Below are 27,964 nucleotides of genomic sequence, written 5' to 3'. Positions count from 1 at the left end.
ACAGGCTCGGGGAGAACAAGTAAACTCCACACAGGTGAAACGACCTGGATTTGAATCCAGGACCCCTGAGCTGTGAGGCCAATGAGCTAACCACTCAAGTGCCGGGCCGCCTGAAGCATATGTGTTGATAATAAGCAATGATGGCACAACACTTGGACCACTGGATGCTCAATACAGTATTGCAAATAAACTCAAATCACACACCAAGTGTGAGAAAAAAAAGACCAACTGGATATTCCTCGTGTGAACTATAAAACTTGAATGACGTATGATACTGTTTTGATGAATTAGGTCAATAATGCAAAAAGAAGTGTTTACTGACCATGAAATGAAATGCGACCACGTGCTGCATTTTTGCCCCGTCGATTTTCTGCGACACACTCATACGTTCCTGCATCTTCTTGCTGGAAATTTGGTATTTCCAGGACAGCATTTGCATTTTTCATTTTTACTTTACTTGGGAAAGGAACTCCACTTGTTCTTCTCCAGCTTATTTCTGGGACAGGGCTGCAAACAGTGAGAAATATGTTCATATAATAATAACAACGGTATGATCTAAATGTCGATGTATCATCATACAGTGTATCTCACCAAAAAATTCTGACAAAATGTGCTTTTTCACACTTTCACAAATTGATGTAAAAGTATTAAATACTATATAAATATAACACATTTTAAATAGATTTCTAAATATGACAACAAATGATTGGATACTACTTTAGCAATCTTATTTCATTGTGAATAGATCTGAAGAATGTGTGGGTGAATTTATGTCAGACTTGCAATAATAATAATAATACTTACTTTCCCAGAGCAAAACATTCCAGTCTCACAAATGATTCCTTTGCAGCAGGAATTGACTCGGGAAAATGAACTTCTATTTTGGGTTCATATTCTCCCATTACTCCTACAAAAGTGAGACAATTCATAGATCAATGATGGACTGCAGCCATGGCATTCACAGTGTCTCCATCATAAATTGAGCAGTAGCAACAGGGGTCAGCAAATAAAGAAAATCATTAAACGTACGTGCAGAGTTTAAGTGACTGCTGGAAGAGAAATTGTGGCTAATGAAAGATTTAGGGAATTTATTAAGAAAACTATGTGCTTCGGAAAGACCTATTCCATGTGATGACATGACGTTCCAAAAGTACAGAACTTTGTGACAAATCAGTGAAGTGAAGTAATTGTAGTTACCATCACTTCTGAGGACCAGCGGTGTCGGCAGGCTTAACACTTTCTCCTTTGTGATGGTGTTGTTCACTACACACGTGTAGTTGCCCACGTCGGATGGTTCGACTTTGGCTATATACAAACTTCCAGTTTCCTGTGAGATGAATCGACGACTGTCTTGTTGAACAAAGTGGGGATAGTGATTGAAGATCCATGCAAAAGTCAGTTCTGGAAAAATAAAAGCCCAAATTTTTAAGGGTTATTGAGTCTTTCAGTGATTGTTTTGTTGCCACATTTTTACCTGGAAGTACAGGTAATTTCAATTTGCAAAAAGAAAGGATATACCCAAATCTGTTAATATCTTGAATATCACGTACAAGTGTAGAAAAATCATTCAACCTTTAATGTTACTTTTTTTTAAAATCCTGACTGCTCAAAGACCAATAGTTTTGCTAAAAAACAAAAGGTTTTCCTCTAATTTCATTACAATTGTCAAATCAAAGTGTGTTTATCAACTGCTCAAAAGAGTTACAGTAATCTAAAGCTCATATCTTGTTTGTCCGAAAACACAATAGAACATTATTCTACTATAAAACTACTAGACCCCTAAAAGCTATAATTCTTTAATATAAAATAATAACACTTAGAGACAAAACATTTACATATTTATCAAAAGGCATTCATATGACACAGACTTTGAAGCGTCACTTTCATGGGTGACATGAACACATTTGAATAAGAGCTGATGCAAAGTGATAATTGTTATGCTTGTTTGCAACATATGGTCCAATTAGAAGAAAAGAGATTCCTGCTTGCATGAGGAATGAACATAGCTCAGAGAGAGTACACTAAACAACTTTGCAGTTGTGAATAATTTTTCTTGCTCCTCCAACGCAACCTCAGTGATGAAAGCTAAATATACGGAGGGAAGTGACGGTTTCGATCCGGTTGCAGTCGTGCAGATGCAATACACTGTCAAGTGTGGCAATCACAATTCATACAGTTCATTGAGTCATAGTAGTATAATCATGATCTGAGCTGTTCAGTAAGTGTTGAAATAACCTGGAATTCATCTTTTTTATTTTCAACTTAAATAAATAAAACTTTTCCAACATGAAAAAAGTGAATTCAAATCATGTTCATACTCAAACATCATATCGTGACTATAACGCAAACCCTGCCGAATGACTAGAGCGGAAAAACATTTTTTAAGGTAATTATTTTTAAATGCCAAGTATCACTGCTTCACATATCCAATTAATCATATTGTTTTTTTTATAAATTGAAAAGTAAAGAGATGTTTCTCGTCATTTGCACTGAAAACTCAAAAAGCCCATTGCAAAGCAACAGTGAAAACAACTCTGCTAGCACAACAATTCCCAGCTAATAAACACACATCACAGCTGAAACGCTTTAATAGTGCAACCATAAAAGCGACTATGAACTCACCACAACAAAAGCACTATATCTGATTAAAAAGGAATAATAAGTTACAAATAAATGAGAACATTAACATTATTAACTGTAACAGGCTGCTGACCAAAATTGCCTCTTTTTCACAATTAAAAAAAAACATCTGATGTAATGAAATTGAAATGACTATTGTACGGCAAACACACTGAGTCACTGAAAAGAAATCTGGGAAATCTATTGCTCCACTATATTGGAGCAAGCCAGCCACCATTTTAAAGCCATGTTTTATTTGAATTTAACTATTCCCAGCTGTATGGCAATTTCAGGTACATGCCCACTGGCCATCATGTGCAATCGCACCTGAAAATCTCATTTGGGTGAGGCCAGCTAAGGACAATTTTCAAACTTCAATGACCCCAGACGCAGAGAAATACAGAGCTAAAAGGCATAATGACATGTGTAGGTGGCTGGCCCATGATTTAACGCTTTCTTGTAAATCTCTCTAAGACAACCCTTGGATCATTTCTGATCAGATCCAAAACTGCATTGCTGAATAGGCATCACATTGTGATATTGTTTTGTTGGCATTCCAAAAATGTCTACATGGGCAGAAAAGTTATTCCTGCCACTTTTCATTTTTCTTGAGCTATCTTGCCACCACAAAATGATTTGTATATGCCTTTAAGGCACAATATTTATTGATGAAAAGATCTACAGTATGGGCCAAGGTTGCTTTTTAATTTAATTTGATTTTTTATTTTGAAGATTTCAATTGCTAGATTGCATCCACACTGAAGTTTATACACATGCAAATCTCAACTAAACAATAACAATAATAATAATAATAATAATGATATTATTATTATTATTATTATAAGGGCAATGAAATGTAAAAACTATATTTTATTAATTGTATGTGAGGGAAAATAACACAGGATTTTAGCTAACTTGCTACACTTGCACTTGACAGAAATTAATATGTTAATATGATCATCTCTTAGGTTGATATTTTATTGTTAGTCCTCTCCATTGTAAAACAATTGATCATCTATAAGACTTAATATTTCCCCTTATTTAAAGGAAAGGGACTACGTATGGACATCAAAAAGTAAAACCAAGCTCTCACAGCTTGCCTCTAACTCTTTTCTAAATGTGTGAGAATTGCACTTTGGTTCTGCAGGGAACTCTGCATAAGCCTGTGTCAGAGCAGAATGCTGTCAAACTGTATTTCACACAGGGTACTTCGGCCCATTATCCCATAGACCAGCTGTACAATGCACCGAACAACAAATGATTCCCTTGTGTTGTAAATTGGTGTTCCAATATGCATACTGCTGTATGAAGAGGGAGACAAACTCACCAGCAGCCATTGTTCACCATGCTCAGATGCCCAGAAAAGAAGGGTGGGTGAGTGGAAGAGTTTGACACTTCATCTTTATTTGGAGTGTCATTTAAGAAAATATTTTTAGCCCCGCCAAACAATAAAACAAAAACCCAAAAAAATATATATATTTTTTTAGATTTTCCTATTCATTTTTTAAAAGACTTTCTTTGTGATCAAGTTTGTGTGAAAAGCTTCATGACGGTTGAGACTATTGACAGAAAAGAACACTAATGCACATAACATTAAAATTGCTAGTAATTTTTTCCCATACAGAACATTAACTTTTTATGACTCATTAACATAGGAAAAAAATACATGGAAAGGGCTACATCTCATTACCTCCAGAATGTGCTGGTGGACCACATAAGAGAACCACTCCTTGACCTTCTCTGACGTTGACCGTACTTCTCACCGCTTGCGTTTTAAAGTTATCAAGATCTGAAGAAATAAGATACAAATAGATTCAGATTGCAGCTCAAAAATATGAAATCACGAACAGTATTGGACTATCTATTCGGGATCATGTGCTTTCCCTCCCTCGCTTTCACTTATTCACTGAAGCATGTATTTGATGTTACACTTTGAGCCGTGGGACTTTAATAGGACATCATTTGCTGCCCTGGGACATCTCCTGACAGCCTGCAATGCTTTGAAAGCATCTGGAGTGCTGATGAAAGAGATAGATATAGCTTTATGACATTTACTGTTTTGCACAAGGAAAAGATTAGGCAGCGTGTGGACTGAACAAACACAAGGGAGTATGCATGACAAATGAGTTTGTGCTGCCAGCAGCCATAAGTAGCATCATTATTAAATGGGGTGTAATCTTGCACTTATAAGCATTAGCTTCCCCATCCATACTCGCAGCACAACTTATCCCTCTCCAATTAATGACCCATTTCTAGCAGCCAAAAATGTAAACCTAGGTTGATCAACCAACTCAGACTTCTTGAGTGATGGAGGGTGGCGGCTGCTGCCCCTTCTCTAATCTACCAGTACCTTCTGATTAATAGACTAGTGTACCTGCACCTTCTGACTAATAGACTAGTGTAAGCCTTCTAAACATAAACAAAAGAAAGTCAGTGTGACCGATAAGGGAAATTAGGAGTGAGAAGATTATGGCGAGAAGTGGGACAGACCATTGCCAAGATTAATGAGCAGAGCTCTGACAACCGCAGTGGAATCAAACAGTGCCAAGTCTCGACAGGACACCAGGGTCACAGGACAAGATGGCTGACTTGAAATAGAGACAGAGGTGACTTCCTTATGATCTCAGCAGGTTGCCTTGCTGAGTCCATCACTTGTTTTAACGTACATTTCCAAGGAATGCTGACATCCACATAGATAAAAGCAAAAGCATTGGATTTGTACAAATTATTTTGGATGCAATTACAACTTTTAGAACTCTTCTGAAATATACATGTATGTGTAGGTGGGCATTTGTTTTATGATCCAAAGACCGCTAAAAATTGAACTAACTCTAACTCTCCCAGATGAAACGGCATCACGGAGGGTTGGGATATAGCGTAAACATTTCCCGGGGCTTGGTAGCAAAACAATCAAGACCCTCCCTTGGATAAACAGATCACCCACAAATCGCTAGAGGCCAACTTTGCTGAAGCTGCAGCGATTCTTTGGCAAGAAGAATATCTTTGCCTGAAAAGATTTTACTTATGAAAAGAGCCATCCAATACTCCGGTGTTTTATACTGTGGAATTATCCAATCATGTTTTAAATGCTATATCTGTAAATGTGACCTAAAATTTTTTTTTTATGATTTAATTATCTGGGCACCTAAAAATTGTTTTTATGATTTATTTATCTAGGCACAAACAAGGGACACTATTAGCTTGCATGCTAATACCAAGAACATATTTCATTGTATATTCTGTTATCACAAAAATATGATGCACTAATACATAGTCAATGGTGATGGTCCAAAAAAGAAGTGATTCCCATTACCCATGTTTCCCCAGATTTCAAACAATTAAAGTTCTTGGTTGAAATGTAATGTTGAAACATGAAATATAACAATATGGTGGTTTAGTCACATACATCACTGAAATAAATCTATATTATGAAATATAGATATTGTAATAAAAGGTACAAAGTGGTGCCATTTCTCTTTCCTTGCCTAGAGCTCAGCACCATTTTCTGAGCTATAGAATCGACCTATTGAGGTACTTTTTAAATTCCTTTTGTGAAAGTAGGGTTGATTAATCATTGAATTACATCATATAATTGATTCAAATCAGGCCAACATTTAGTTTGAAAGGAATTTGGAAGTGTTTGTAAATGAATCAATCAATAAAGATCAAAAATTACCATCAACATTTAATATAATGCTGATATGCTATTTTTCTTTGCACTTTTGGAAATATGGTTTTAGAAAATAGGTTCAAAAGGATACTGGCCAGAGATGAGGTATAGTATAGCCAAAGATATCGCCCTTATCATACAGAGAAAGTGCATCAGCTATGATGATCTCTGAGACCTCCTTAACTATGCATTTGGCAGACAATTAATGTCAAGCTGCCTATCTCCCCGCCCAAGCCTCCACGAGTAAAATTCATTATATGACTTTGTATGTGGATAACAACAAGCTACCTCATGTAAACAAGTTAAAGGATCTTGATCCTCGGGACTTAATCAATAATCGTGATCAGGAGGAAAGAGGGTGCCTTCTGAAATACAGGGGATGTTTGGTTGATGTTTCTGTTGTCTAAAGATGCATTACCTACTTCTTGAATTTTACTTGAGTTGGTCTATTTTGTATGGATGTATGGATCACAGCACCTTCCTTATTACTCAGCAAACTATGTGTCAGTTTAGATTGAGCATTGATGCTGTCAGAGCTGGAACTACTAATTAGAATCAATCGAGTTGAGAAGATGCTTTCCCCACAGTGTTTGTTGCAGCTGGCATTTCATTCGATTACCATCACCAGCTCGAAAATCTATTTGGAGGCAATCTGAATAGTAAATTAAAGAAAGCCAAGACCATAAGCACATCGCATGCGGGTCAGGTCGACCTCCAAAACGTGTTCAGATAAACTAAGTCAGCCAGAGCTACTCACATGCAAATTGGACGCTAGCCTTCCGACTCAGGATGGACCCCTTTGTGTTAAAGGCTAGGCACTGGTATATTCCAGTGTCTTGGTCCTTGTCCAGGTTGCTAAAGATCAGGCTGCCTCCAGACATGTGACGCCTGTAGTCATTCCCAAGATCAATGAGTGTTCCGTTGAGTGACCATCTGAAAAAACCCAAACACAATCAGTAGCTGAGTCCACAGGGGATATGCACTCAGTATTTATCACAAAGATCAATATCTTTGCCCTGGCCACATTTAACAGACAAGTTGGCGTACAATGGAGAGCAGAGGTGGCCACACCTTTTTGCCTGTGTGTACCAATTTCTAAAAGGTAAATTCTAATCCATGAAAATAATAATTTTATCATTTTATTTTACTATGGAGTATTTAAAAAATGTTTGGTTGGTTTTTAAATTCAGAGACATTCTTGTTAAAATGCTGTCTCACACTTTCATGTCTCAACCGCAACACAGGTCATTTTACTACTAAGGAAGAGCCCGATTTGAGCCAAACACCAGAGTTTCTGACCAGGAAGTGACACTGCATTACTTTTCCTCCTTCTTATCATTCAAAGTAAATCTCTTCCAAAGTCTTAAAATCAGTATGCTACATTTACAACTGTCACAAACGTATTGGCAAGTAGAATTCTTTCAAAGTGGTCTCGAAGCAAAATAGTATGTTTTGTTGCGTATGCAACTGTTCAAACTGTTACCAGCCATTTATTTATAAGCATGCCTGCATTATGTTCAGAATTAGCTAGAAATGTAACAACCGGAGCAGTGTTAACGTACATGCAACCCAAACTTAAACAGAATTATTGAATTGTATCTAACAACAGACTATCAGTCCTATTTTCTTCGAGCTGCATTGTAGGTGCAGCCAGATTTCAGCCTCCAGAGTGAACTTACCATAACCTTGGGTTTCACATACATTTTGCATGACATCTCATCAAATAGACTGGGGAATGCATTGTAGCCCTGTCTCATCTAGCTTTCCTTCAGGCCAGACACCCATAGAGACTGAACATCACACTCACCCACCCCTTCACACACACAACTGATAAGGCATGGCAAATGTATTTGTATAACAAAAATCACACATAATAGTTACATTAAATCATCAAGACAGGAACAAAAGCAATTAGAACTGGAAATATTGTATGTAATGTAGGGACAGTGGAAGACTGTTTATTCCTCCTCACAGTTCTGAGATCAAGGGTGTAATCACGGGCTCTGGCCACCCTGTCTGCCTGCCCAGGACTCTTCCTGTGGGGCTACCTGGGGCATTGTCCGGGAAGGGTTGTTCACAACCAGCCAGAGTTAGGTAGATCTCCTCCAGAGTAGGACTGTGTCTCAGCATCCATTCCAGAGCAATCCATTGTTTAGGGACAATTTGGCTCTTCCTGAGATAATCCGACTGTCTGTGGTGCCAAAAATAAAACCTGCCCCTGCTTAGTAGCTGCTTTGATGTTTGAGTGGAATCTGTCTATCATAAAAAAGGAGCCCACGTCCTGAAAATATCTTAAAATTGTCAATGAAGTTCATGAGTTTTGTAGCACATGCAGCTTTGAGCCATATGTTTAGCATCACCACTAAATCTCTCATCCCTGTGCCCAAGTGTGGGTTTGTGCTGGGGTAGTCTTTTGTGAGGATAGTGGTGGCCATTCCTTTTCATAATAAATCTGCCAATGTGTGTTCTTTTTGATAAACACCTTCTGGAGTTGTAGTGCTCGGTTTTGCACCAAGAGTATTCCAGCGAGGAATGTTTTTGACATTTACACCGGCTTCTGTTGTGTCTTGATGGTGTTAGTTGTAACCTGTTGGCTCTCACTGTTTCGGGAAATTGGTAGAGCGTTTTCATTTCAGAACTCTACATTCATCTCCACAGTCTCCTAGACCAGTGTCTTGTGTTTGTTTGTTTCCAGTACTGCTATCTTTTAGTTTGTGGTAATCATAGATGGACAGGCAAGGGTTGTTGCGGATAATTGAGTTCCTGAGTTCCAGTGACAAAAAGGCAGACTTGTGTTCCAGTAAAATAATTAAAAAATAAATAAACTTAGAAGGTTAAAAATGCTGTAAAAATCTTGGTTTACTTAGGAAGAAACAACATTCAAATCAAATCCAGATTTTGCTGATTAATGTAACCGTGATTAAAAGATGATTGAAGCTTAAGCAGCAGGACAAACTCGAGAGACATCTGCACAGCGGCAAACCTGGAGGTATGGACTTTGTATTTCCAAATTGCTCTTAAGGATCTTTAAAAAAAAATATGTTTAGGAGATTATAAATGCAAGCCAATGAAAATAAAGCTAAAAACGATGCCAGTTCCTGCCAAGTTTTAGAATGCTGTACATGTCAGTTTCCGTAACTTTAACATAAATAAAGAAATAGAAGAATATACAATTACAACTGTTACTATTAATATCGGTGGGTCAGGCAACATTATAATACTATCTTAACGGCACTTTTAACATTTTATTTGATGCATAATGAGAAATGTGGAAATCATTTTTGCCAACTAGTAAATTAAATCCATCGTTTGCATCATAATGCGCAGCAGAGGGATGAAAAAAATTAAAATTAAAATCTTTATTTTCATGGCTACAGTGTTTATGGGAATACCTGACTATCAATGAGCTCCACCTCACATTTTTATTTCAATAGTCAATGCTTGCAGACCTCCCACCACATTACACACGACAGTACATCATTCCAATGCCGTACGATCTCAGCAGACTCACAGTAATTTGATGGTAACAAATAATTTAAATGTAGTATTAATATGTTGGTCTAAATAAGAAACTGAAAGGGAAAGTACATACTGTACAGAGCCTGCGTGTTTTCATTAAAATAGTGGTGACTAGTAGTCATAACACCATACAAGATACTAGATTTTCTCCCAAAAGTATCCACGGTCACATAATTCTTCACTTACTGCATTTGTTGGCAAGGACTTATAAATGTGATGGCCCGGCGGATGAGTGGTTAGTGTGTCACAGCTCTGGGGTTCTGGGTTCAAATCCAGGTCGGTCCACCTGTGTGGAGTTTGCATGTTCTCCACGAGCCTGCGTGGGTTTCCTCCGGGTACTCGGTTTCCTCCCACATTCCAAAAACATGCATGGTAGGCTTATTGGACACTCTAAATTGCCGCTAGGTATGGGTGTGAGTGTGCATGTTTGTTCGTCTCCCTGTGCCCTGGGATCGGCTGGCCAGCGATTCAGGGTGTCCCCCTCCTCTGGCCCGGAGTCAGCTGGGATAGGCTCCAGCACCCCCGTGACCCTAGTGAGGATAAAGCGGTTCAGAAAATGAATGAATGAATGTTACATATATATTTAGAACAAACATGTCCATCTTTACACACGCTCACTTCTAAGTATGCCCAGTGCTGAGCCATCAACATAGCCAAAGCCATAAATCTGCTTAAAGTTACATTCCATGATAGGAGAGTATCCAGTGTTTCCCCCCCTTTTTTCCAATCACTGCCGTGTCCTTGATCTTGTGTTACTACAGCAGATTCATTGTAAACACAGTGACAGGTGTATTCATAAAGCCCAGCTCGCAGCCCCATAGTGTGCTGCAGTGCTTCACAGCACTATTTATCAAAAGAGACTCTGTCAGGGCCCCCTCGTCGTATACTGGCTGGAACGAGAAGAGGTGAGGCAGGAGCCTGGATAGCGATAGAGTGATAATCCTTCCAAACCTGTACGCAACATCTACTGGGAGGTGACATATTTCAACCAGGAATTTTTTTGAGTCTGCCCTTTCTAACAACCAAAATTCACACTAAATTACAGAAATGACACACTATTTCTGTGTCAGTGTGATGTTATCATAAGGGAATTATTGGAAAATTTCCTTTCAATGTCTTTCATGTATGTCTCTGGATTGCCTGCTTACCCAAGTGTGAAAATTACCAAACATTTACATTTTTAATGCCTATTTCTGAAAATGTTTTTGCATGAGCTGCATATTCTGCAACTCCATCACACTTTTATAAAACAATGTTTGAATTCTTCATGATGCTCAATGAGCATAGCTCCTTCACAAGCTCTTCTCCAGATGTCTAAAATAAAGGAAGTTGTTTGAAGTGTTTGCTGTATATTGATTGGCCAAATGACATGGGGATTCAAAGCTTGGGTCAAGCAAAATTGGGTGTGTAAAATGAAATGCAGACTCTAGTTGTGTATTTCTGAGAAATATATTACATGACCGGTGACAAATTAAGCTGCATTTATTTCACATTTGACCAGTAACAAGCAACGCTTCGGTTTCAATCAACATGTCTATGTCACAGATGAGGTTTTGGAATACTAAATCCTATTTTTTTTAATTGAATAAATGCACAAATAAATACTGCTGTCCTCATTTGTTGTTTCAATAAAACAAATGTTTCATTTATTTCAACATGTTATACAATTGCAAAATTTGCAGGGGCAAGACCATATATTCTTATTTAATGGTTTTGAGCCATTACTTTTTGGAGTAATTTTTGTTGTAGTGTAAGTTGCAAGAAATGTATACTTTCTATTTTACCATCAGGAAAAACAGCCCTCTCCTTGCCTCAGGGAGAACCGTCACAGACCATCTATCAAGTGATGCAACCCAAATATTACACACAGAATCAAACATAAAACACTGTCTCAAAGAAAAATTGAGGCAAATCTTATGTCCTTAAAGGAATTTCCGGACATGTCAAACTGTTTTGAAGACTCTAAATAACTATAATTAAATGTGGTTGACTACAACCCTTTTAATAGTTATTTGGTGAATGTTGGCATTTTGAATAGTAATCAAAAATGTGAATTGCTATGAATTTGAAAAGGGTGAATAAAAGGGTTGAGGATGGAAGCAAAGACTAGCTTTCCCATATACGAGGTTTGTCAGAATATGTCATTGACTGGTATTATATTATCAAAAATGTCAAACTAAAACATCTTGAATCTTAACCAAAAACTTTAAATGTCCACTTTCAGAGTTATACTGTGAATTCCGACACACGTTCCCTAGCCTTCTCTGCCACTCCTTAATGCCATCATTGGAGGATTCTGCCTAGATTATTTTGTAATCACTGTGTTTAATCGGATGTCCTTGATGCCTCCTAGATCAGATTACTCTAGAGATTCTTCTTGCAAGTCGATGTTCTTCTAGATAGGAACTGCTTAATGCTCTGGGAATTGTGAGTAGGCACCTTGTCTTGAAGCAGACATGAGTTGTACTGCCACAACTCTCTCTCCCTGCTAAGCACTGAGTGAAGTAAATGCCTCAAGATGTTTTAGTAGACAAGCTGGTTGATTGTCTGACCTTGTGGCAAGAATTTAAAATGGACGATGCTTCTCACATTGAATAATGCAACTGACAGGATTTTGCAATATAACTGCCTTGCTTACTACGGCCTTGGAGATGTCACACTGAAATCTCAGTTTTCATCTCCTAGCATGCAGTGACCGAAAAACTTCCAGAACTAGTAAGAGATTGGATTTTTTTCCTAGAAGTGGCACATCAAATTCACATCGGGCATGTGCAAAGTAATTCGGACCATTCAGAAGCTGTGACATACACATTATTAACAAACAGTTAACAGCACGAAGAATAGAATAGAATAGCATCATCAGATGTATTGCTGCACTAAATTTGAAGCTTCTTGCTGGAATGAGACAGCACGTGGGCAGCCCACTTTCCAAGTAATCATAGCTGGACCTTCTTAAAAAGCATTTTCTTTGAGGGATTAAGGTAGAAATTTCACACCAAATTCTACTGGCATGTGATCTGAAAGAAACAATGTGTTATCACGAGCCCAAGCTCAAAAAACGCCATCAAACTTGTGTTTCAGATTTGCCTGCCACCTGAGCAGATCCTTTTGCTTGATGAATATCTCATCTTTTTAGCTTGTCCCATTTTATTTATTTATGTCACTCCCAGGTTACCGCACCCACTTTGCTGTAAGATGTGCATCGACAATACATGGTGCTGACCATGCACCGAAACTTAATCTTCCGCTGCACTGCCAGATGTCTTTTTAGGCAGAATCCGAAAGCCGGAAATATCTTGAAAGTGCTGAACATGTGTCACAAAGAAGACTAATGCACCATTTTCTCTTAAAAGGCTATATAAGTTTGGCCAAACAATCAAGATAACCGAAGTTAAAAATATCTATGACTTTATCTTAAATTATTTTCAAAGTTTTTGTCAAATTCATTGCCCACTGTGGACATCACAAAACTAAAAGTAAATCGACCTTTAGGTATTATATTTTAGATGTTAAGAAAATCACTTGAATCTTTGAGTCTGCAACGACATAAAATCATGCCATATGACCTGTAATCTATTTTACGCATATTTTCTTGCACACTCTAATGGCTGCCTTTTGGAAATAGTAATCAAAATATAAAAGCACTAATGATGAATCATACATGTTCAGTTGAGAATCACAGACCAGATTGGGATTTGATGAGGTCATTTACCTATATTGTGGAGACGGGCTCCCTTCTGCATCGCACATAATGGTGGCCTGTTGGTTGGGAGAGTTGATTGGCAAATTGAGGTCAGCAGGCTCTGTCCTTAATCTTGGTCCTTGAAATATGACATGCTCTGTAAACACTGCAGAAAATAAAAAAAGACCAAATTTGTTAAAAGTAAAAAATGATAAATCATGACAGGTACTGCATATACTGTGTTATGCATTTTTTTCTCTTTCCTTTTTTTAAACCATTGCTTATTTTTACTGTTTTGTTTTGTTCTTTCCAAAGAAATGCTGAAGAACTATTCTCATGGTGCGCTATATAAATTATTTGCTTATCTTGCAGTGGGATAAATGCATCCCACCAATCTACGGCTTTAACTGCATAGGCAGACATATTTGCCTCCATAGTCTCACCCTGCTTTAAAATGAAAATGCAAATGACTATAAACGTTGGCAATAAGTCATATATACTGTTTAAATTGCTGTGCAAATACTACACAGGGTGGAATTTAAATAGTTTGAGGTATATATGTGTGGAACACAGACACAACATGAATGATCACAATAGCAAATACATAAGTTGGGGATCGCTGAGGAGGAATGTGTCCATCATAAATAATTCCTTGTACAGTAAGTGATGCTGTGATAAATAAGGCAGGGTAAAACATTTTGAGATAATCTATGTCGGCCTCAGCATGCACATAACTAAGGGCTGTATGCGTGAGCATGTCTTTCGGGCTTCAAAGGTAGGAAAGTGGAACAAAATCTGGGATCAAATGAAGGCAGATCCAATGCGGCCAGTGAAGAACTAATTGAGCCCTACTGCTTACACTGCAGCATGTGGCCCATAGTTTAACACATGGTTAACAAGCTTCATATTAGATCAATAACACACATTATGTACATTGATAGATTGATATTTAAAAGCCTCTAGAGAGACATCAATTGCTGTATATGTGTACATCACAGATAAGCTGAACAAAGATATATTTTAATGACCATTTTCAGGTATAGTAATTGTCAATCCTTCTGGGGTCATCAGATCATTGTTTTTCCCATTGTTTTCCCTTTGTGTTTGCTGCTTATGTCTGCTAAGACATGGTTATAACAAAGAGGTATTATTCTATACATGAAGGATATTTCTATCAGTTTAATCTCACTGCACATGTCTTGAGGTGTTTACATATATCCTAATTAGGTGTTTACCTTTATAAAGGCTTCACATTCCTTCTATACATTGTCAAAATAAGTTTTTGTGGCAACATGACCCCCAAAAATCCTCTGTAAAATCAACAGTTGTTATGAGGTATGATTATTTATGAGAACAAGATCTAAGCGCTGATTGCATGTGTTAAATTTGCTTACCTGCAAGGCATCCGGTGATTGATAGGAGAACAATTTGTTTCCATGGCAACATCATCTTTTGTTGAACAGGGCTAATGGGACTCTCATCCAGTTAGTGAAGAAAATGTGCTCCTTGTGAATACAATAATTTTAATCTAAAGAGAAGTAGTTAAAAATGTGATTAAAATATGACATTTTGATAAAAGGAATCATGCATGCTAAGCATAAAATGGGAAATAAAACACTGCAAAACTGGTTATTATTTTCCAAACAGCAAGTCGAAAGAAAGCCAGAAGCGACATTCCGAAAAACAGCCGAGAATATCGTGGATGCGACCCGTCAGTGCAATTTTCAGGTGGCGCTGAAGAAGAAACAGCTGCTTAATGGCTGTTTTCTTCTACTATGCTTGTTTCTCATCCTGCCTAACAAGCTCATATCCGTGGCTTAAAAGAGAAGCGAGAAGGGGGATGAATGACCTCAAAAGATACTTACTCTCTCGCTATTTGACTATTAATAGGAGCTGGCAGACTGTGTATACTAGCACTCTGTAATACGCCACTCCACACTTGAACAAAGAGTTTGGTGTTTTAGGCAGGGCAGGCAAACTCAATTCACGTCCACATACATCATTAATGGTGCAGCAACTTCTTGATTGTCAAAATAATCAATAACTATTTTGACAACACATTTTTCATTGGAATACATTGACTTAAAATTTTTGGCAACCTTGTTTCAACCTCTTAATAAAAAATATTTTTTCTAATTCTGTCCAGTGATTATTGTTGTACTTATTTAAAATAAAGTTTTTGGGTGAACATTCCCTTTTTTTTCGTTATCCTGGAAAAAGAATGAGCTGCATATTTTTCAGTAGGAAACCATTCACATTTTCTACGCTAACAATTTGAAAAAATATCCTCAGACCTGCAATTGGCTGGCGACTCTTGTGAGGATAAGTGGTGCAGAAAATTAATGAATATATCAAAGACTATAGATCTAAAAGCTCCATTGCATTTAGCTTGTCTTTGAGCAGTGCATCATCATAGAGTAGTATATGCTCATCGTTTAAACCATTAAAGCAAATTAACCTGAAATGTATTTATTTGAGTGTAGAACCATGGTAGATGGCATATTACACAGGACAGGTTAAACATTGTCCAAGAAAAATGCTGTTTATATATATATATATATATATATATATATATATATATATATATATATATATATATATATATATATATATATATATATATATATATATATCATTGCATTTATTTATTTATACCAAACAGACCTAATCAATCCATGTAACCTATAAGTATAGTCTTTCAAAGTATTCTTCAGTGGATGTGCATGGGACCTTGACGACTGTAATTGTAGTATCTGTAGCACAGAAGGGGCTTTGCTCAAGCTCTGACCTACATCACAGTAAGTGGAAATTGATATGCCTCTCAGGATTAAGAAACCAACCCAGCCCCTCATCCTTACAACATAACATTGTGGTGATTAACCCGGGGCTGTATTTGGAATTCTTAAAGTGGGCATAAAATAAAGCCAGTCGGATATTTTTACTCACTTGTTACTGTAGGATTGTGACAATGAAATTAAACGAGAAGTCTGACATTGCCATACGGCAGGGTAAAACAAAGGTATGCTGACCAGGCATGACTTGGATAGTATATTTAAAAGTCCCACAGTCATTTATTTTCTAATGCTTCTCGTTCCTATCAGATTCCTTGTGTGACGTAAACATAGGCACAGCAAGAGTACATTTCCTGTAGCTAAAAATTCTGCCACTCTCAAAACCCATCGCGTCGAATTACACGGTTCTGGATTCTACTGGACAAAAAAAAAGATAATTTCTCAGTAGCTCAGTATTAACTGCCATCTGCTTTCTATGAGATCCAACTGAATTATCCTAACCCACCAGTTCAAAAAGCCTCAGGCTCTAGTGAGGAAAATATCCCAGAATAACTTTAACTGCAAGTTTCTTGTTTTCGGAGGCACAGTGTCTCTCCTGATTTTACAAATTTTTGAACAGCTTCACTTGAAAGGCAGTAAAACTTTAAAAAAAAATACTGTGTTGAGAAAATGTCACGTGCCGTGAACAGGCCATCCACCTTAATGACACACTTTTTCCTCATTATATTTGTTTTTAACCATACATTAGCCTGCTCATTGCAATATTCCGTGAAGACTAACATACCCAAAGCATCACATTTAAACTCTAAAATAATTGTATTTTCATTCTGGGGTGCACAAAACAATTCATTATTTACATGATAACTAATGTTGATTGAAAGAAAACTGGTAATGGTAATCACCCTGTCTTTTGGAATATTTTGCCATGAAATTCTGAATTCATTTATTTGTAAATTAAATATTTTATCTTAGTAGTGTATTAAATATTGGTTGAACATTCATTCAATCATTACTGAGCCACTTATCCTCACCAGGGTACTGGAGCCTATCCCAGCCAATCACAGGGCACATTGAGACTGACAACCATGCATGCACATGACACAAAAGGTTGGATGTATTTAAAATATTATTTAAGGAATGTGTTTACAAAGACGTATTATCTTCCATAGTATGCATCCATCTCTAATAAATCATTCTGCAAAATAACCAAACCACATCCATTCACCACCTCAGGATGTACGTGCAGCTGCTTTGTCTATCAATGAAAATTTGCAGTTACTCTTGCTTAGATGCCTTCTAATTTACTCTGATTTAAGACATGTACACCAATCCATTTCACGTAATCCAGGAAGGGCAGAACAATAACGGAGGTGATTGAAACATAAATCCAGGGTTTAATGTCAGTATTTAATAACTACTAAAGCTGTAGCACAAACCTTAATAAAAAGGAAAGCAAGAAATAAATGATATGCCTTTTTGAAATCTCAAATACATAGCAATCGTATTTAATTGAAAACTTAAATATTAATAACCGCGTTGAAATGGTTTAATGTACCTTGTTAGAGCAGATTTTCTTATATTCATTCGTGGCATATGCTTGTTGGTTCAAAGTGAAATATCCAAAGCCACTATGAAGCATTTTAGCGGGGATAAAAGTAAAAATTCAACGAGGGATCATTATTGCGGCAAAAGGCAGAAATGACATACTTAGTATTTTTATCAATGGGTAGCAAATCACTGATTCTCCCTTCAAAGACAGCAGGCTGGCCCAAGCAAGTCCCTCCTGTGTTGAGTGGGGCTGCAACCCTCAGCTGCTGCTTGACACCCAGAATGTGAGCGAGTGCACTTCAAATATAGAGAAGCAGTGATCCAATTCGCAAAGCCATCATCAGCCAGGCACCTCCCAAGACATTCAACTTAGATACAGCCGCAAACACATGACTGGCATTCGAGGAAGACAAAGAAACACCTTTTACACTTTACTCCCCGTTGTGGTCGGGCTTTCCAATTTTACAACAAATTCAGAAAAGAACTAGAACCATGAATGCTGCCACAAAGCTCCACAACGTTGCAAACTGTAAAACCTATTTGTTAGCCCGTGACAAGACCCTTGGTCATCACTGTTCACGCTCTTGACCCCGCCTCGGCCAGCTGCAATACATTCTCCTTATCTCTAAGAGGTTGAATAGTCTCTCATCTCATTTTCTGAACTGCTTTATCCTCATTAGGGCCGCGGGGGGTGCTGGAGCCAATCCCAGCTGTCCCCGGGCCAGAGACGGGGGACACCCTGAATTGGTGGCCAGCCGATCGCAGGGCACAAGGAGACGGACAGCCATGCCCACTCACACCCATACGTAGGGGCAATTTAGAATGTCCAATCAGCCTATGTTTTTGGAATGTGGGAAGAAACCGGAGTACCCGGAGGAAACATGCAGGTTGAATAGTTTTCAAAGCAAATTATGGCATATAAAGCCAATCCTGCAGTGCCTCACTGGGTTTTGCTGGCCCATGGAATAATTTGCTGCATGACTTCAAAGAAATGTTTCACCTCCTGTTTAGCTGCAGCTCGATATTCTCAAATTATGTCTACAGAACTATAAATAAAAAGGACTGTCAGGCAGAAGAAATACAATTCCAGTCAACATTTTTGAATTGCTTGTTCCGGTTAGAAACAAAGTTATCAGACCATCAAAAATGATATCATTTATTTCCTGAAAGAAGTAATAACAGAGCTGGCTTGCGATGAAGGTTTCGGGTGATAACTGGTTGTGAAACGCCACAATGCTGTGTCCAATGCACACCAAACAGAAAAGTAGACGGAGGTGATTTAATCATTCTGTCTCGATTGGCGAGATATATATGTCTAAACACTCATCTGTCTCTGAAAACAAAACAAAAAAAGTTGGAGTAATTCTTTTGGCCATGCTTTTGGCACAATTGAGCAGCGTGCAACCTTATAGGATTTGTTTGGACGGATGAAATGAGCCCCATCCATTCAAACCCCAGTAGGACCATCCAAACCATTTGAGACTTGTCTAGAAACGCATTCATCAGCATTGTGCATGAGTGGCCACTATCAACATGAACACCCTGAATCGATGCCCCTTCTCTGATTTAAGAACGCTTCATGAAGATATCCCCAAAGGCTCTGACTGCAGGAGTAATTCATTTCTAACAGTTGAACACCTTAGGTTAATTACCTCTGCATTTTTTTTTCAATTCAAATTACAATTCCAACTTGTCTTTTTTAATGCAATGCATCAAATCATAGGTGGAAGAGTGATACTTACCCCAAAGTGAAGCTATTTGTTCCTCTTTATGAAACTGCTTTAATTGTAATTCCAATATCCGCTAGTCTGCTGCAAACATTGTTCGCAGCCGCGTGTCTTGAAACCTGAAGATGTTATTCCCTGCCTCTTGCGCTCTTGACTTTATCCTGTCTCCTCGAGGTGCGTGTCCACCTCCGCAAATTCCCCCACGTCGTGATTTTTTAGGCGCGAGGTGGTGGGCGCAGTTTAGCGGGGTTTTCCTCGATCCCTTCCTCCGATTCCCACTCCTCGAGATGCGGTCGACAAGCAGGGAGGACAGCGGTGCCACTGAGCGGCGATTCTCCTTGTGCGCATCCCACAGCGATCTCTGCTCGCTCTCTTTGTGCGGGGCGCAGAAACATGCGCCCACTGGTGACGCGTGAAAATGCGCTGCCGTGCTGCGGCACCGTAATGCGCCACCAGCAACGCGCTTTTCCTCACCCTCTCGCAAATTAGTGCAGATTTGAAATAGAAAGAGTTTCAAAAATCTGTCACGAGAAAGGCACACGAAAAGTCAGTTTAAAAGCACATGAGGAAGGAAAATTGGAAAAAGGAAAAACCTTTTCAAAATTTCTGTGGTACATGTTTTTGCATTGTTGCAAAAACGTGAATCAAGATATATGTCTTATAAATAAAGCCCACATTTTAGGACAAAGCAAAAAAAAGCTAACTTTTTTGCTTCAATCCTAATAACATGTACCATGTACAATGCTGTACCATTGTAAACCCAACTTCAATGAGGGTCGAGTGGGATGAAGAGCAATTTAAAATGTGGTGATGACAATAAAAAGCTCTTTTAATTATCTAATTATGCGTGAACGCTTCTATTCATCGCAGGCCTCACACTAAAATGAGAATTGGGAGTTCACAACTTCACCCATGGTGTCACCTAATTTCAGTTAAATTGTTTTCATGATGCAAGCAACAGAAATCTCCCTTTGTAAGCTTCATTTTAAAGCTCCTTTCTGGGTCCCAAAATAGCAGTTCTGCAAATGCCCACTCCTCGACGTCGTTAGCAAGAGTTTGTGAAGTGCTCCTTTCAACTAATTCATTTATCGATTTCTCAACAAGTTAGAGAATAAAATCATAGCCGATATGATGAATAGGGGAATAAAATAAGTCATTGATTGAGGGAGGTAGCTACTGCAAATGTCATCATTTAACACCATTTAAAGGTCCTGTAAAATGGAAGTAAACATCAATAAAGTGTTTGACTGAATATGCTCAAACTACACTCAAGTTCCAAATGTCAGTCAACTCAGAAAACTCATTTTAATGCTAGCTTGGCTTTGGGATTCCATATGCAGGGAGATGCATTGATCTCAGCCAAATATTTTGCCCTTCCAAGCCAACATGGCTTCACGCGCCCGTGCCTGAGCAAGAACCATTTCTCTCAACCACATCATCAGAACTCCTCGCTCTCACATTCGTGTGCTCGAGGAGAAGTGTCTTTTTCTGCGTGATATATTGTTTGGTATATACCCATCTATACCTGTTATTAAAATTAAAAAAAAGTCGGACTCAGAAGTACAGCGGAACCTACTTTGTTGAAACACAGATGGACATTGGCAGAACTGTAGCCTGAAGCCCCCTTCACACACAAGTTTGCACCCCCACAGAGTAGTATCTCTGCTCCACTAGATCCATGCCAGACCCACATCTGTATAAATGCTCTTAAAGTTAGGTATTAACATAGACTCAGATTCTGTATCCACATATCTCTTTGGATAATGACTCACTGCCCTTAGTTTTATCTGGCATTGCTAGAGTTGACAATTTAACTTAGGAAGATATTCATATTTGCTTATTGTCCTGATATGGATACACTAGAGGCGGTTAAATGTTATGGAAGGTCATTAAGAAGGTTAATGATGCCAAATAATGGAGAATTGTGTCAAAGAATGATATTACAAGGTCGGTGGAGCTATGCCACACCATCCATCCATACTAACTCTACAGATAAAATACCCTAATTTATGGTGACGAAGGATGTGAAGAGAGCAATGAATCTAGCCAGTGTGTATTTTAGAGAGTGCCAGTAAGAATAGCTGAAGATGTAGGACTTAGAAAGATGGGCTTGTTAAAAGAAATAACTCCAAGTCTTTGGTATTATTATGTGGATGAGACATTAATACAGAAACTAAGAAATACATTCATTTCAAAGACTAATTTCCTCTTTATGGGCTGGGCTGTTCAGATTGTAAGTTTCTGTGGTGTGTTTGTTGAAAATCCCCACACATGGTCCAATGATTAGATTTCCAATCTCACAACCTATTGGAACAAATTGGGTTTTATCAGAATCCTACAACAAACCAGCCCACCGGCCCAAGAAAAAGTATTGGCACCTGAGGGTTGCCTTTAAAACATGGGCTTACCCCAGCTTGTTGTTTGTGATGAAACAATCTAACTTTAGAAGAGCAAGAGCAAAGAGGTTGACAAAAAAGAGTCACACATGCAAAAATGTTGTCATTCCATATACATGTTATTTTAGAAATGCATAATAATCTTCCACTAACAAAATATTCTAGAAGACAAAGGCTGGTACACTAAAAAGACCATACAGCCCATGCTCTGAAAATGAATATGGTTGAAAAGGATAAGTGCAGCAAGCAAAGTGGATCAGACAATTAGTGAGAAAACTATGCCTCTAATCCCTGCCTTACAAAGTGCAGCGAGTAAAGTGGATGAAAAAGATGAGTGGATGAGAAAAAAAAGAGTCACACAGGCAAAAATGTTGACATGTACGTCAACCACGGAGCTGCTGCATGGTTCAAATACATATTAGCTGAAATACTTTACCGTTCCTCCACTGCACACCTTCATCAACATTGACCTCCCACTGGTAAGACCGCAGTCAATATTCTTTCAATTGGAACCCATGTCAGATTTAAAACCACAGTGGGAAGTGGCCTGGATTTGCTTTTTAATGATCCGTGTTACTTGGTCAATTTAGGTCTTATATATGATAAGACTAGTACAATTACATACATATATGTTGTCTCTACGGCAAACTCCGGCTAAAAGTGAAGGTAGAAGTGAGGCAAGATGGGAGAAGAAAAGTAAAAAAATAGAATTAAGTTTAGTGTAAGGTAAGATTAAAACTTATTTTGAAGTGTGTGCATCGCAATCTAAGTTCATTTAAGTTAAATTTGTTTATGTTATGTTACGAGCGTGTTGCCGTGCAAAAAGTCTCTCTCTCTCCCCTCCGCGCACTGCGTTGTACTGAATGATGTCTCATTTTAGTATTCAACATCATAAGTTATCAGTTATTTGTTACTCTGTTAATAGATTGTGAATTAGAACCAATAAAAATATGTTTTTCCATTGTAAAATCCTGATTTTGGTGTTTTTTCAGAGGGTGGGAATGAATTAATTTGTATGTAGTTCATTTCTATGGGCAAAGTTGATTTGAGATATGAGTAAATCGACATTCGAGCTCGGGTCCGGAACGCATTAAGCTCGTATCTCAAGATATTACACTATACTGTTAGTTCAACTTGATTTGGAAAAAAAAACTGTAAGAGGATAAAAATGACAGGAAGAAGCCAGGTGTAGAATGATCAAAAAGAGGAACATCACCTGAAGATGTGTGTGCTCTCTCCTGTGAGATACTGCTCTGACTGAGAGACTAGGTGAAATTCCTACTCAAATTTCTTTTGCTTCAGGCTTGGATGCGTACAGTACTGCCCCATTGTTGTTTTGTCAGTTCTCTCAGGTTTGGATATATAAAAACATCTACACGCAAAAATAGCTTTTCATTTAATTCATTTGTGATTGGTCCGTCATTGGTTCATTTTCTATTCTGACAATGCTCATATCATGTAAACCTCGCAAGGTGAGGCACTCGTATTGTGAAAGTCTACTGTACACTGTTGTTTGTTGAAAGTGATATTCATTTGAATATTCCAGCATGCATTAAAAGGTGTGATTTGCTTAATTTTAAACCCTACACCCCTGCCCTCTATACAAGTCAAACTAAAAGTTTAGCTGGACTTTCATGATAGCGTTTCTTCTCTTTCTATCCACTAGTTAGGGATTTTCTTCTTTGGCAGAATGCAGACCCACACATCACTAAAGTGGAACCATGTCATGCCCCTTTCAGTTTAGTGTGAAGGCAGAGAACAGTGGGGACTAATCCATTCCATTTGATGACTTTCTGACATGGATTTGAGTGGCTGTCACGGCAATTTAAGGAGAGATTTCACAATGAAAATGTCACATTTACAGTGAAATGCAGTCCGTTCAATAATACAAATTGTTCGAATCTCTACCTCAAATGTAGACAGCATAAGGATTTGTGTGTAGAAATATTGAAAATGTGTCATTTATGATTGTTAGTATCATTTCTTTGCAAACTAAATTATTACCATATAGATGGTGTGGAAATACCTCAAAAAATGTTTAGACAGTAGTGCAGCATCCGTTTACAGTAGGGTAGCATCCATTTTTTTGGCTGCCTTCTTTAAAAAGTGCACCAACGGTAAATGTAACAGTGACTGAGTGCTGTGTTCCTTTCAGACACGCTCCACTGCTTCACTGCTGACTAAGCCACTAGTGGTTTTAGCCCTTGACTATGCCCCAGACTTTTACATTGTGAAAAGGTTGTTCGAGTTACCGAGGTTAAGAATTCCACACAACAATGTACATTAGGAAGCTTTATAACCATATTTGACTATGTGTGGATTCTTAAGGCTTGAACACTCCTTCCTGCTTTCATGATCTGCCTCAGCATCAGGCTGATTGCCTGGGTACACCTGGTGCTTGCTGACCGTTTGGCCTTTCCTTGCATATTTAAGTCATTCACTCCGTGTCCTCTGTGTGAGAATGTTTTTCGTGCTTTACTTTCGCTCAGGGCGGCCCGGTGGTGCAAGTGGTTAGCGTGTCAGTCTCATGGCTCTTGGGTCTTGGGTTCAAATCCAGGTCACGTCCACCTGTGTGGAGTTTGCATGTTCTCTTCGGGCGTGTGTGGGCTTCCTCTGGGTACTCCAGTTTCCTCCCACATTCCAAAGACATGCATGGTAGGCTGATTGGACACTCTAAATTGCCCCTAGGTGTCCTCTGCCTCTGGCCTGGAATGAGCTGGCTCTAGCACCTTTGCAAACCCAATGAGGATCAAGCAGTTCAGAAAATGAGATGAGATGAGATGAGACTTTAGTTTGGTTTTCTTGCTGGTGATTTGTTGTCCTTCGTTATATCTTTAGTTGTTGTGCTTGATTCATTGTCCTGAATCCGCTCTTGGGTCTTTGTATTTGTGGTAAATTTTCATGACTTGAAAACGCAATAATCATGTGAGGATTATATACTGTATTTCACAAAAGTGAGTACACACCCCTTTCATTTCTGCATTATTTTTAATCTCCTTTTCTGGGACATTGAAGCAATGAAACTCTGATCAAATGTAAATTTGTCACTGTAAAGCTTGGATAGAAACACAAATTTATTAGATCAAAAACAGCAATGCATGTGTAAAATGCTGCCAACAAAAGTGAGTAAGCCCCAAGTGAAAATCTCCAAATTAACTCATGTTTGAGACCAATTAGGCATTTGCCCTCTCTGTGTAATGCAACTATTTAATATAATAAGGTGTCAGGGGGTAATAGAGAGATGTATTAAATTCAGCCTTGTCAATCTCATTCTGGTCACTAGAAGTTCAACATGTGACCTCATGGCAAAGAACTCTCTGAGGATCTGAAAAAAAAAAGAATCAATGCTCTCCATAAAGATTGCATAGGCTATAAGAAGATTGCCAAACCTTTTGTTGGCAGCATTTCACACATTCATTGGTTTGTTTTGAGTTATTTTGAAGCTAAAATAAATGTCTAATATTATCCATGCTCTTCCGTGGCTACTTCATAAGTGCATCAAAGTGTCATTTTGTCAGTGTTTTCCCATGAAAAGGAATAATAAAAAAAATGCAGAAATGAGAGGGCTGTACAAACTTTTTTGAGATGCAGTCTACAATTTTATCATTAAAACCGCTTTTTTCTGCTAAGTCCTTGAGGACAGGAACTAGTAATTTTATATAATCTACAGAAATTTCAGTAGCATATTATGTATGGATGCGGTGGTACCAATCAAATTTTATTGATTATTTTACTCATGATGTACAGATAAGACAGCACATTTCATACACACCAACTGACCTTCACAATGAGCTGGATGAGGTCATCTGTATTTTGTATTAGCATTTTCTTTTTCTGGGCTGATTTTGTGAGTTTATTTCTTTTAATGCGTGAATCTTTCATTATTTGCAGCCCTCGGGAATGGTGTAGACAGCCTTTCTTTGCTTTTTTTAAAATGTTGACAATGCCTATTCTCTGTACTGCCACACCACACTTTAACGCCTAAAGCATTGCTCACACAGCATTCTAAACATATCCGATTGCCTTAGATGTAACTCTTCAAACGTTACCATTGACTGACATTTCAGTTGAGTCGAAAATACAGACACTTTAAGGAGCAAGTTTTATCTCAAAAAATGCCTGTCATTTTCATGCAGGGACATTTATCGACTGCTCCGGGAGCCTTTGTGCCATATTTCAAGTCCCAAATATCCATCCTATCTAAGAGATGTCACAATGCTAGCGGAGTTCCATTATTCCAGAAGAGAGGAGGAGGATGAAACCTATCATTCCCGCTCCATTAACCTTTAACTGGCACTGCATTTTCAAGACAAAGCTGTTACGAAACATAGAAAGTCCATCGCCTCTCTCTTGGCTAACCATGTCAACAGGAATTTTACTGGTCATTTTCAAGATGAGATGAATGAACATCCCCATTCTGTGACTTTTAAAATAACACTGGTGTAGAGTGGAGCCTCACATATTTGGGCTTCAACTTTTGTGACTTCATTCATTTTGGATGATAAAATCACAGCCAGAGAAGTTGGTATTTTTTTCATGAAAATATATACTATGTATATCACCACATTTTTGTTAGTGAGATGGCAGACAGTTACTATTGGCGTTTCCCGTGCCAAAAATTTGCATCAAACTAGAAAACTTGGTCCTAGCTATTGTATTTAAGAGGATTTACTGCTCATGTCTAACTTAATGAGGATCAGATATGTGCCTGACTAAAAATGCATGGGTGAAACTCATCATAACTACTATTACTACAAATAATCATGTGAATCTGAAAATAAAAATAATCTGACATTTATACACAACAATAATTTGAGGAAGGTTATTTTGTTGGTGTCGGAAATGGTGAGCCACTGGCTTCTCGTTATAGAGCCCAGAAAAATATGAATGAAACCTTACCAAGGGAAGGCATATCAAACATTACAAACATACATTAAAACCACCAACAGAACGGTCCAGAAAACAGATGAACCAACAGCTGTTGCTCACACAGACATCCCGAGGTCCAAATTGTAATTTCAGGGAGATATTTATCAAACTCGCCCAGCCAATCCGAGAACTAACCCCTACCTACCGTATCACATAAACCCACATTCATTTCACCAGCTTGTTATTATTAATATTTAAATGAAGCAAACTTTTTTTTAAATTCCTGGACTTAATCTATTTTTTTTTCTTAATTTTCTTTAACCTAGAGAAATGAAATGCAGGTAATGGTGTGTTTTTAACTTAACCGACTTCAACACCAGTCTTGCCAACATTGGACCTCGACAATATACTTATACTTGTCTATTCTGCTGGAAAGGGACTGTTTTGTTTTTCGTTTCTCACTGGACCCTGATAGAGAGTGATAACTTCGGTGTGGTCAATCAAAGCCCACACACAAAGAAAGCTTATTGGCTAATTTGGCCGACTAAACCCGTTAGTATGCTCTCTGTCAGTGTGTACTAATTCTATTTCTCTAATTGAAGTGGACTATTCCACACATGATGCTCAAGTTATTATTTTGCCTGCATCCACTCAGTCGCATTTTCACAAAAAAAGTAATAGTCTTTCGCATAATCGTTAAATCCAGGGTATTTTATTCGACTCACGTGTATCAGGGCACTATGATCAGTATCGGGGAGACTGACCAAATTTCCGAGAGACTTGGGATATCTGCTAACTGGCAGAGAGTGAATTGAAATGCAAGAATCCCACAGATGCCTGCCCTGTACACCTACCTATATCCCCAAAATGCACTATTTTTGCTGGTACTCGGTCGTTTATTCGCCGGTCTTTTGGTCGCCGGTCTTTTGGTCGCCCGGAAGGTTATTGATAATTACCATTTAAATCGTTGCTCAAATTCCCTAAATACAAACTGCGAATTATTATTTAGTCATACTTAATGCCCTATTAATTATTAGGCTAAAGAAAAGCTCCAAATTTCCAGTACTTTTATTGTGTTTTGTTGGAGAACTTGTTAAGACCCTGACTGACGTCCCTTCCTAAGGGGACAACTCATGTACATA

General features: G+C 38.2%; 1 protein-coding gene across 1 annotated transcript in view; it reads right to left on the bottom strand.

Annotated features, from left to right (window-relative positions):
- cntn3b (contactin 3b) overlaps positions 1-19,942 on the bottom strand; it is a 37,813-nt gene extending 17,871 nt beyond the window's left edge. The window contains exons 1-8 of the mRNA XM_077603243.1: positions 19,573-19,942; positions 14,885-15,018; positions 13,521-13,656; positions 7,047-7,222; positions 4,310-4,408; positions 1,198-1,401; positions 805-907; positions 323-507 (exon numbers count right to left, since the gene is read on the bottom strand). Coding sequence (XP_077459369.1) covers positions 323-507; positions 805-907; positions 1,198-1,401; positions 4,310-4,408; positions 7,047-7,222; positions 13,521-13,656; positions 14,885-14,939 — 958 coding nt within the window. The 5' untranslated portion in view covers positions 14,940-15,018; positions 19,573-19,942. The remainder of the gene's footprint in view (positions 1-322; positions 508-804; positions 908-1,197; positions 1,402-4,309; positions 4,409-7,046; positions 7,223-13,520; positions 13,657-14,884; positions 15,019-19,572) is intronic.
- Positions 19,943-27,964: the final 8,022 nt, after the last annotated feature.

Source organism: Stigmatopora argus, chromosome 6, assembly GCF_051989625.1.
Source record: "Stigmatopora argus isolate UIUO_Sarg chromosome 6, RoL_Sarg_1.0, whole genome shotgun sequence".
Lineage (NCBI taxonomy): Eukaryota > Metazoa > Chordata > Actinopteri > Syngnathiformes > Syngnathidae > Stigmatopora > Stigmatopora argus.
This window is presented reverse-complemented; position numbering and strand designations above follow the sequence as displayed.